This window comes from Pongo abelii, chromosome 15 (genome assembly GCF_028885655.2).
Source record: "Pongo abelii isolate AG06213 chromosome 15, NHGRI_mPonAbe1-v2.0_pri, whole genome shotgun sequence".
NCBI lineage: Eukaryota > Metazoa > Chordata > Mammalia > Primates > Hominidae > Pongo > Pongo abelii.
The window spans coordinates 27,096,617-27,108,240 of NC_072000.2; the positions used below are offsets into that span (position 1 = coordinate 27,096,617).

General features: G+C 56.4%; 1 protein-coding gene across 2 annotated transcripts; it reads right to left on the reverse strand.

The window, feature by feature from the left end:
- Positions 1-633: 633 nt before the first annotated feature.
- Positions 634-10,963, reverse strand: JPH4 (junctophilin 4). 2 transcript variants are annotated; one of them, XM_024231403.3, is made up of 7 exons: positions 10,263-10,963; positions 9,971-10,096; positions 9,177-9,726; positions 7,788-8,559; positions 3,916-4,034; positions 3,041-3,573; positions 634-1,829 (listed from the first exon to the last, which is right to left on the reverse strand). In XM_024231403.3, exons 3-7 carry the CDS (start codon positions 9,553-9,555, stop codon positions 1,746-1,748), a joined length of 1,887 nt encoding a protein of 628 aa, XP_024087171.1. In that variant the 5' UTR covers positions 9,556-9,726; positions 9,971-10,096; positions 10,263-10,963; the 3' UTR covers positions 634-1,745. The 2 variants fall into 2 exon arrangements, with proteins under 2 accessions (XP_024087171.1, XP_024087172.1); XM_024231404.3 differs by lacking the exon at positions 9,971-10,096.
- Between the last annotated feature and the right edge of the window lie 661 nt (positions 10,964-11,624).

The window sequence follows — 11,624 nt, forward strand, 5'->3', positions numbered from 1 at the left end:
CCTCTGACCTCGGGCCTCAGGCTTTAGCGGAGAGACAGCATGACAGGCCTGGAGTTCTTCAAGAGGCCTCCTCGCACATCCTTACTACTCGGAGAGCCTCAGTTTGGATTTGAAGCCATCGCACCCCAAAGGAGATGACAATCCCCCCCCTTTTTTGAACTTTTTTATTAATATATTTTTTTTGTTAAATTTCTTTGTATTTTTTTCCTGCAAGACTTGGTGTTGGCGGCACTGTTGTAGTTTAACTTCAATCCCAAATTCCATGAAATAGAAATCAGAAGTAAAGGTTGAGAGGGGAGGAAGGAGGGAGGCAAGCCAAGGAATAAACAAGAGTTTGACTAGAAAAAAAGAAGAGGGTGTGTGTGGTGGGCATTCCCGGGCAAGGCCATTCCTTGAGGGAGGGGGTTGGCAGGCAGCTTGCCTCTGCCTCATGCAGGGGAGGGAGGAAAGATCCCCTGGGGACCCTACAGTCCCCTCTTCCTAGGGCTTCCTGCTCCCAGGGGAAAAGCAAATACCAGAGAGGGATCAGCCACAACCTCAAACAGGGCTCTCCACCCACCTGTCACCCGGGTTTGACTCCTACCTCTGCCCTGCCTGGGAAGCATGTGAGATCAGCTATCTTTGATCCCCTCCTTCTGTTGTTTTCCCATTTCACAAGATTCTGATGTGAAGGGGGAAGGGATATAACCCATTTTGAGACTACTAAACTTGTCACAGCTTCTGCTTCCTTGTGAGCTCCTGTTATCTTGTCTGGTCCTATCCCCCAGAAGTGCCTCCTCCACCACAACTCCCAGAGTTGGGGTGTGGGGGCCTTGCTCAAGTGCCTCTAACCCTCTGCAGTAGAAATGTCTTCTTCAGGCCCCTTAGGAATTTAATGAAAGGCCACAAGTGAGTCCAGACCAACCAAATAAACTATTATGGGGGAGACAGAAGGGTGGGAGAAGTCAGTGGCAAAGTCTGGGCGGGGTGGACCTGACTGCATTGGATATTCTCTGTTCCTTCACACGTTGCTCTTGGCATGGCATGCCACCAGAGGGGGCTGGAGGAGGGGCTGGCTGATGAGGAGAAAAAGAGGGAAATGCTAGGGAGTTATTCTACTTTTCACTTCCCTTCTCTCCCTCAGGGAAGGATGGAATTGGGCAGTAACCCAGCTCAGTGCTTGGAGGGGAGATAATAGCCTCCAAGATTAGAGGTGGAGGGTGCACCTCCTGCAGCTTTTTCACTAGGCCTCAGAGGGACACCAGGCCCCTCAGGCTAGGGAGCCATAGCAGCTCAGCCAGTGCCTTGCCTGACATTCAATCACTCCTTCTTCATTTTCTTCCTCCTCTCCATTCAGCTTCCAGGAGTCTCCTTAGGACACCAAACCCCCACCCGCAGCGAAGTTGAGGTCTAAAGAAAAGGTGGGAGGGCGTGGGGCAATGGTCTGACTTAGATTTGTGTGTCTCAGAGAAGACAGCAACTCTGAGAGAGAAAAGCCCTTCATATGTAAACAATCTAGAGAAAGAAGGGGTTGGGATGGGAAAGGGAGTGAGGAATATAGAGACAGATCCAGAAGAAATGAGAGAATCTGAAAGAAGACAGGGAAAGAAAAAGCGAGAGAAAAAAACAAAGGAGCACAGAAAAGAAAGGAAGAAGAGAAAGAAAGATAGGAGAAAACATAGCCAGGAAGAGGAGAAGAGAAAAAAGGCAGGTCAAAGGGGTGAAGAGGCACGCAACCAAAGCCAGAACCAGGCCAGGAAGTAGCCTCAGGTGAGGAGCTGGGAGAACAGGAACGCCAGGCTGAGGTCCAGGAGGGCCACGGCTCCCACCACCAGGGGGTTGGCAGCTCCCTAGAGAGACAGAGGGGGAAGCAGACTCAGTCCCTGAGGACAGGGCCCACCTTCCTGCCCTGACTGAGGTGGCAGAGCTGAAGGGTCTCAGGCACCTCCCTGCACAGCCTGGAGCAGGGGGATCACCAACATTTGTTTTGGATTGCAAAACCCCCTCTTCTCCCAGGCAGGGCCCCACCTTTCCTCTGACACCTTCAATAGAGGGACAGCCCTTCCACCTCCTCCCTCTGGTCCCCTCCCATCAGCATATCATGTGTCCCAGGCAGGAGGTGCCTGGCCTTAGTAGCAGACATTGGCAGCAGCAGCCAGTACTGCAGTAAGGCAGAGGGATGAAGGGGTGAGGATGTGGTTGCTAGGAAACAGAAGGCCTAAAGCCCAATCAGAGTAGAGGGTTCTGGGGAAACTCCGCCTCTCCCGGTTTTCTGCCTTCTTGTCTATTTCAACTTCTTCCCAGGAGAGGGAGGGAGAGTCAGGGTAGGGAGGGAACAATCTTTTCCTTTTTTATTTCTGGGCACCAAAGAGAGAAAGTGCGGAGGTGGGGGTGGGGGTGGAGTAGGACAACTGAGAGCTGGAAATGATATGGAAGGAGAACGGGGGAAAAATGTTCTGGCTCTCCCATTAATTATTAGTTTATAACCCTGGACAAGTTACTTTTTTTTTTTTTTTTTTTTTTTGAGACAGAGTCTTGCTCTGTCACCTAGGCTAGAGTCCAGTGGCGCGATCTCAGCTCACTGCAGGCTCCGCCTTCCGGGTTCACGCCATTCTCCTGCCTCAGCCTCCCAAGTAGCTGGGACTACAGGCGCCCACCACTATGCCCGTCTAATTATTTTTTGTATTTTTAGTAGAGACGGGGTTTCACTGTGTTAGCCAGGATGGTCTCGATCTCCTGACCTCGTGATCCGCCCACCTCGGCCTCCCAAAATGCTGGGATTACAGGTGTGAGTCACCGCACCCGGCCTGGGCAAGTTACTTTAAGTGCTCTGGGCCTCAGTTCCCCCATCTGTCACATGAAGGAGTTGGGCTTGCAGGTGTGTAAGGTTCCTTCCAGCTCGAACGCTCTCTCTTTTTTTGAGGTGGGATGTGGTCCAAGACTGGCCAGGCAGAGGAAGCCGAGTGAGATAAAAAGCCCCCCAGTGATCAGACAGTTCTGGAAAGCATGGGAGGCAAGGCTTTGGGAGAAGAGGGCACACAGCAGGGACAGAGGATCTCACCGGCTGGGCAGGCCTCTCGGTTGCAGCGGGCTCCCCGAGCTCTTCTGTCAGGCACCCAGCATCAGGACCCCTCGAGGACGAGCCCCTCAGGACCAGCATGGCGATGGGCTCAGGCTCCGTGCCTGCTGGGGCCCTCAGCGGGGGCAGGGGCTCTTCATCCTCCCCCTCCTCCTCTCGAAGACTTCCTGAACTGTCGCTGCAGCCTCCGAGGAGTGGGGAACCATCTCTGGGCCCTGGCCCTTGCATCCCAGCCTCATCCTCAGCCTCATAGCCAGCTAGTTCCTCTGCCTGTGCGCCTGCCCCCCCCCACTCCTCAGGCCAAGCTTTGGGGCTGGAGAAGGGACCCTGGTCCCCTCCAGGAGGCAGTGGGCTCCGGCAGGCAGGGGGTCGCCAGGGTTGGCGGGAGGAGGCAGGACTGCTGGGCAGTTCAGGGGATCCCTCTGAGGGGGTCAGTCCGTTCTCATATACCCCAGGGCTGTCCTCATCCAGGGGCTCTGTGTCGGAACCTTCTGAGTCCTGCCTGGGTCTGCGGCCTGGGTTAGGGATAGCTGAGAATCAGAGGGGCCTAACTGGCCTTGGGCTGGAGTGGCTGCAGCTTTATTCCTGACTGGGCACTTCCCAGGACTTTGGAATTCCCAGGCTCATAGCCTCTCACCACCAGACCCCAAACCCCCTATTATCCTACTGCATACATTCCCAAGTCCCACTCCCCAGACTACCAGGTCTGGCCCCCACCCTGTGTTCCTTGCACCCTCATTCCTTGTTTTTTCCTATCCCCAGTTCCCTTGCAGGGCTTCTCATCTGTTTCCCCACACCTGAGCCTCTCTAGCTCCCTAGGGGCCTCACTGCCCTCCCCCGAGCTGTCCATGTCTCACCTGGGGCCTCTAGCATGGGCTGCAGGTCCTGGGCTATCAGTTTGGCCATTCGAGCTGCCTCCACGGCCTTCTCAGCGACACTGCTGGCTGCCACTGCCTTTAGGAGGGCGTCTGCTGCCCTGTTGGGTCCAGAGACAGGGATTTAGCAGACCTTCCCCCACTTCAAATTAGTCCCTGCTCAGATGCTCCAGCCCCCTAGCCCCTGTCCCCTCTACATCACATCCTCCTCTCCTCTGGAGTCTTCACCCCTCGCCACACTCTGCCAGCTGCTTCCCTTCCTGGCAGGCCAGGGCAGCTCCCGTTTGGTATCCTCCTCCTGACCTGGGCTGCGTTTGCCATCATCACACCCTCCTGCTCCTCTCACACCCTTCTACTGCTACGTCCTGTAGTAACACTTCTTCCAGTTGCAAGGGCCAGGCCCTCCTGGAACTGTGTAATTCCATTCCTATCCTCCCCCTTCCCAGTGACAGTAGAGACCTCACTCTTAGCACATCCCCTGCAGTCCTGCTTGGTGCTTATGAGCTATCCTACCACCTTCTTTGCAGTTAGCACCTCCTGTTGTTACTAACCCCTCTCACCCCCCTGGAGTCACAGGCCTCTCCGTGGGGTCCAGCGCAGGGTCCTGTACCTCCATCCTCCCCTCCAAGCAGCTTCGCCCCTGCGCCGCCCCCTTGTTCAGAGCCACCGTCTCCCTTATGTTAACAGTCTCTGCCTCCCTTTCTCTTTCTACTGTCACTTCTCCTTACTATTAATCCTACCTCTACCAGTGCAGATTTCCTGGCATGAGAATTTCCTATCTTGTGTTCCTTTGGCCTCTTCTGTTATCACATTGTTCTTCCCCTCTTCACTGCTACCACCCCTGCCCCCCTTCATGCTTTTCTGAGCTCTGGAACTGGAATAAGAGTGGGTCTCCCCTTTCGGTAATGATCCCATCCCCTCTCCCTACTAATATGCAATATCCTTTCTGACCATTGCAACTACACTTCTGGCTAAACCCTTAGTCTTCCTTCCACAGCCCCCTCTTTCCCTGCTCCTTAGGTGCAGGCGACCTGGGAGTCTGATCAGTCCTTCCCCACTGTTGTTTCTCAGTTCTCCCTCTGATGTCAGATGCTTCCTCAGTTTTCTCTTCCCTTTTACCCTCTGCTGTTAATCATAGATGCCTTGTCATCCTTAAATGAGTTCTGTAATTCTGAGGGTGGGACACAAAAGAGCTGAGAAAAAGGCAGGCAGGTGAGCTTGCCATGGGCTTGAATTGATCACACCCCATGACTTCCTCTGGTCACAGGCCTGTTCTCTCTGGTTTAGGAAGGCAGTCTGGTATGGGGGTGGGGAAGAGGATGGTGATATCTACTGTGCATATTCTTAGTCCATAGCCTCTTCTTTATGTTCTTTGGGAGCTATGACTTGCTCCTTCTCCTCAAACCTGGTGGGTCAAAGATCTTTAGAGCCTGTTTGGAGGGATCTCAGATAACGTGGTTCTTCTATCTTAGGACTTTCAGACTGTATATAACTAGCCCTGTCCTGAAACTGAACTGGACTCAGGGTGCACAGTGGGCACATGTGCAGTCTCCTGCCTCTGGCTCTTCAGTGGGGCAAAGTCAAGGAGAAGGTGGACAGGGCTGTCAAGGGCACCTGTTGAGCTGTGAGCATGAGGATCATGGTCTTGGGTTGTATTGAGTTATTCTGGTGGCCTGAAACTGGTGCACTGATGAGGCCTGTTTTTGTGTATGAAGAATATGGATGATCAAGTCCCATACAGTAGACTTAGTCTGTGCTCAGGCATCAGACTCAGGCCAGGCTCAGGCTACCTGGCAGAGGCACCTGCTGCTGAGGCTCTGCTGTTTCCATGGCAGCTGGCAGCCAATCGGGATTGCCAGGCCTGTTGCTGGGGAGACCAACCAACCTCCTCCCACTGCCTGATCCTCTAGTTACTGAGATCAGTTTCTCCTGCACATGTCTCCACCCTATCTAGCCTAAAATGTTCCCTGGTGCTCTGCCTTCCCCCTTCCCTGGCTTAAGTCCCTGGGCTCTAACATCCAGACTCCCAGACACATCTATAGATGCACATTCTCTGACTCAAATGTCTACTCTACATTTGGCATGTTTATATTCTTTCTCTCTCTAACACACACACACACACACACACACACACACACTCACTGTGTCACCCATTATACAAACTCATTTAAGCATATTTGGACATATCCTGATCTCTGATCTCTGAAAAAGTCTCAAATTTAAATGAAATCCCCCACCCCTTTAAAAGAAAATTCAATATGTAAAAATTCAAATATGTGAGTTGTATAAATAAGGGGTATATGAATCTCATTACAAGTGGATTTTTGGCTTCTTTTAGATTCTTTTTTTTTTTTTTTACACTGGCTTTTGCTTTTGTCGCCCAGGCTAGAGTGCAGTGGCGTGATCTCGGCTCACTGCAATCTCTGCCTCCCGGGTTCAAGTGATTCTCCTGCCTCAGCCTCCCCAGTAGCTGGGATTACAGGAACCTGCCACCACACTGAGCTAATTTTTGTATTTTTAGTAGACAGGGTTTCGCCATGTTGGCCAGGCTGGTCTCGAACTCCTGACCTCAGGTAATCCGCCCACCTCGGCCTCCCAAATTGCTGGGATTACAGGCGTGAGCCACCGTGCCCGGCCTTCTTTCAGATCTGTGCTATTTAATTCAGTAGTTACAAACCATATGTGGCTATTAAGCATTTGAAACATGTCTAGTCTGAATGGAAATGGTGTGATTTAAGTGTAAAATTTAAGGGGCGGTCCCGTGCTGCCCACCTTGCTGCTCACCTCGCTGCGCAGGGGGCCTTGCTTGCTGCCCAGGGAGCTGCAGGTTTCAAAGACTTAGTTCAAAAGGAATTTGTAAAATATCTTAATAATTTTATACTGGTTGCCAGTTGAAATGCTAATATTTGGATATATTGGTTTAAATAAAAATATTATTAAAATTCATCTCACCTGCTTTTTTTTAAAATTTTCTATTCGTTTGTTTGTTTGGTTTTTTATTTTTCAGAGACAAGATCTTGCTATGTTGCCCAGGCTGGTCTTGATGGGCTCAAGTGATCCTCTTACCTCTCAAGGGTCTACAGGTGTGTGCCACAATGTCTGGCTTCTTTTTGTTTTTTAATGTGGTTACTAGGAGATTTAAAACTACCTATTTGGCTTATATAATATTCCTGTTAGACAGCACTGCTTTAGATAACAAGGTTCCTGATGCAAGGAAATGTAATTTGATTTACAGAAAAGTTTCATTTACGGGGAAGCCTCCTCCCCTCAAACCTCCCATCAGTTGGGTAAAAGAAGGCAGAGGGGGCAAAACTGGGAGAGACTATCTTTTCAGGCGGATAGGTCAGCTGTATAAATTAGACTTCCCAAAGGCCCAAGGCTGAAATGGTGTCAGGCTGGGACGTGGTTAGGAAGGGACAGTCCCTATTCCACCCAGGGCTGATGCTCCCAGCCTGAGGCCTGGAGGCTGGATCAGCTGCAAGAGGAGGAAGACTAGGGACATGTTTTGAATTCCAAGAGATTTCTGGGCCTGCACAAAACAGGTTCCTTGCTACTCCCACACACAACAATGGATTCCATAGACATACATCTCCACACAAAAGACACCGAGACACATTTACAGTCTTACACCATCTCCCTTAAATACCCAGCTACCCAGAGTTACACCCACATCCACCTGTAGCCTCGGATATAAACACCAAGAATGCCCAGGGGTACAACTGCCTGGCCTTAGGCTTGCAATAGCAAGCCCTAGGCCTTGGGCCTTAGTCCTCCCTTAGGCACACCCCCCCTTCCTGGTCCCCAGCGCAACCCCTCCTCTTAGCCCAGCTTTGGCCTCTGAACTGGACGCCCACCTGGCAGCGGCGATCTCCTGGCGCTGACGGGCAGCACTCACGGCTCGACGGGCGCCCTCGACAGCCCTGTCCACCTTCTCCTTAACTTTGCCCCGCCGAAGGGCCAGAGGCAGGAGGCTGCGGACGCGCCCGCCGTGCACCAGCCGGTTGCGCTTGTACTTGCCCTCCTCGCGGGAGCCGTCGGGGCGGGTGGTGCGCCCGTAGCCGTGCCGCCGGTTGCCCAGCCACTCGCCCTCGTAGCGCAGCCCGTTGGAGCGCTGGCTGACGCCGAAGCCGCTGCGCCGATCTGCGCGCCACTCGCCCGCGTACACCTCTGTGGCCGAGCCCTCGATGAGGGCGGGCGGCGCTGCGGCCGGGGGCCCGCTGGCCTCCGAGCCGGGCGGTCCGGTGCTGCCCACCTCGCTGCTCACCTCGCTGCGCAGGGAGCCTCGCTTGCTGCCCAGGGAGCTGCGACGTCCGCCCGCTCGGAGCCCGCTGAGCAGCAGCGAGCGGCGAAAGAATCCGCCGGCCGCTGGAGTGCGCTTTCGGGAGGACGCACCGTCGGCGTCCCCGGGCCCGGCCAGCACGAAGCCGCCCCGGGAGCCCGAGGCGGGGCTGCCTCCCTCGTCGCCCGGCAAGGGCAGGGGCGGGGGTGGCGTCGGGGGGTCGCTGTGGCCGGAATCCAGGGAGGTGCGGCGGGGTGAGCGCAGCAGCGCCGCCTGATGGTAGGGCACACTCTGGCGCACCCCGTAGCCGTGGCGCTTCCCGGCCTGCCACTGGCCCTGGTAGGTGCCTGCGGGCGGCGGAGGGGTGGGAGAAAGAGTCAGGACGTGCCGCTGGGCTCCTTGCGTCCCAAGTCCCAAGCGCCCGTGGAAGCCCAAGCGTCAGGCGGGAGAGGTGGAGGCAGTTAGTGTGGAGGTCGGGGAAGGGCACTGGGAGCCGGGGACAGGCCAGGCTGGGCCGGAAAGTGTGCGAGAGCAGAGTGAAGACCGGCAGGTAGCAGGAGCCCTACGTGGATTTTGGCAGTGCGGGTAGACAGGGGAAACTGGGAGGGCCCGGCAGGCGTGCGAAGGACACGCTGGTGGCGGCGTTTAGATAGGCAAACAGGACTCTGAGGGGCACGCCGACCCGACGGAGGGCAGAGGTGTTGGGGACAGACAGGTAGAGAGGGAGGTGTGAGGACAGGCAGACAGGGAAGGGGTGAGGGAGAAGCGAGCAGAAGACAGACAATTGAGGAAAGCATAATCATGGTGGGAGAGAGCAGAAATTGGGGGCTGGGGGTCACATCGATGGAGAATGGTCGGGGGGAAAGATGGATGGGCGCAGGGGCGCAAATGGCGGGCGAAGGCGCAAGGCTGGGGAAGGCGCACGCGGACGAGCAGACAGACACTAGTGGGCCAGGCCCCGCACCTCCGTCGGAGTAGGTCTCGGTGCCGTAGCCGTCCTGGAAACCGTCCTTCCAGAGCCCGGCGTAGCGCAGGCCGGACACGCTTTCCCACACGCCGCTGCGCCCCTTCAGCCCGCCCAGCCACTCGCCGCGGTACGTCCAGCGGCTCTTGCGCTCCACGCCCAGCCCTTCGCGCTTGCCCTGCTGCCAGTGGCCCTGGTAGCTGTGTCCGCCGGGCCCCGTGAAGACGCCCAGTGACTCGAAGCCGTGTGCCCAGCAGCCGCTGTACTCGCCCTGGGCGCCGGGGCCCGTGCACACGCCGTAGCCATGTGCCCGCCCCGCCTCCCAGCCCCCCACGTAGCAGCCCCCGTCGTCAAAGTCGAACTTGCCCCCGGGGGACATGCATGTAGTTGGCGCGGCCTCAGCCCCCCGGCGGCTCAGCGCATCCTGGGGCTGGAGAGCCGGCTGGGGGCTTTGGAGCCGGGCGAGGCCTGGGGGCGGGGGCAGTTAGACCGGGGCAGGGCGGGGGGGCCCCAGCGAGGGCAGGTAGGGCCGGACCCTCATCCTGAGTGGCTGCGGAGAAAGAGGGAGGGGGGCAAGTGGCGAGAGAGGCCCCTCCTCTTTGCCCGCCGCTCCCTGGCCCGGTGGCTCTGGGGTATCAGCGCCGCCCCCCAATCCACCCCCCTCCTTCGGCAGCATCTTCCAGCAGCTCCCAAGCTTTGGGGAAATGGGGGCTTCCCCCATTTCTGTCTTTGTGGAGCGGGCCCCTCCCAGGACTTGGGGCCCCAACCCCAAGCGGGAGTCCCAATTCTCCAACCTAGAACCCCGAAGTGTCGAGTGTGGATGGCAGTTTGGGGGTCCTGAGAGGGGGCTGGGCAGAATCGTAGGGCACCCGTTTCCCTGGCTGCTGTCAGGACCCTTCTGCCCCGGTTCTTCGGCGTCTCTGGCAAAGGGATGGGGGTGGGGGTAGAATATGTAGCGGGGAGATCGGACCAAGGTGGGCAGACGGTTTTCCGGGGGCAATGGATGGGGCCCAGGGGAGGCTCTGCAGGGGAAAGTCCAGGGTGGGGACGGGCAGACAGGCAGAAAGGAGGGGGCAGGCTACTCACCATGTGGGCTGGGGCTCAGGCTGCCTCCCCGGCACAGCATCCATGGCAGGATACCTCCACTCCCACCTCGCCCGGACAAGCCAAGCCCCCTCCCCTTCCGGAGAGACTGCTCCAACCCAGAGAGGAAAGGTGGGGGAGTCCGGAGAGTCCCCTCTCTCCCCAGCTGGAGGAGAAGGCTGGGTGGGGGGGCGAGGTAGTGGCAAGGGTGGGGGAAGATGAGAATAGTGTAGGGGAAAAAATCTGCCTTGGATGGAGATAGGGAAGAAGAGCTGGGAGCTGGATGCAAAGGGGGAGGGGGCTCTCAAGAGGGGGTGTTTTTATTATTTTTTTCTTCTTATGGTTGGGAGAGGAAAAATAAATCAAAATTCCGATTCCATCCCAGCACAAATCAATGTTTGCTCCATCCCAGCATCACGGGGGAGGCTGGGCCAGGCAGATTTAAAGGGGCAGGGAGAAGAGAAGAGAGAAGAGGGTGGGTAGAGGAGGATACGGTGAAGAAGAGACAGCGGCAGTGGTGCGGGTGGTGGTGGGGTCTGCAAGCAGAGAAGGATGGGTGTCCGCTAACCCTTCGGTGAGGGAGGAGGCAGGCAGAGAGGAGAAGGAGATGCACTGAGACCCCCAGGGAGGAGAGAAATCCTGGCATGCGGGCTGGAGTGGGGCGAGGCAGAGGGGAGGGAAGAGGAGCGAGGGGGAGGAGACTGAGCTGAAGATGGGGAGGCAGGGGGAGGCCGAAGCCGGGCGGGGGAGGAGAGATGCTGGCGAGGCAGGGAGAGGGTGAGAAGAATACAAAGAAAGAGGTGCAGGGGTGAGCACTAAGGAGGGGGGAGATGCAGCCTGAGAGGGAGGAAGGCGGGGAGACCCATACTGGGGCTCGGGAGGGATGGCAAGGAGGAGAGAAGCAGGGGAGGAGGGAAGAAGGGGGAAAGAAATAGATATGGAGACTGAGAGAGCGAAATAAGGCTCGTGAAGGGAGGGAGAAAGCTCTGCAGAGGGAAGGGCAGGCGTGGGTATAGAGATCCAGGCAGGAAGAGCCCAAATAGAGGCAGGAGGGCCGGAAGTGGTGTTTTTGGGGCCATAGGGGGAAGGATGAACCTGCCAGCTGCTTGGACTGAAGCCAAAAAGCTTTGGGGCATGGATGCGGGTGTCCACTGAGTCCACTATCCTCCGGAAGAAAGCACTGGAGGGGGACCAGGAGGCTCACGCTCTTGCACTTTCTGAAGATGCCTGAAATGGGACCCTGCTAGGAACCCTGGCCCCATCAATGCTTCTCCAGGCCTCCCCATCCTCCATCCCCACCACCCATTTCTCCCTGGGTTGTCCCTCTGAAGGAGAAGGGGGTGTATTGCTTTTGAATGGGGAGGA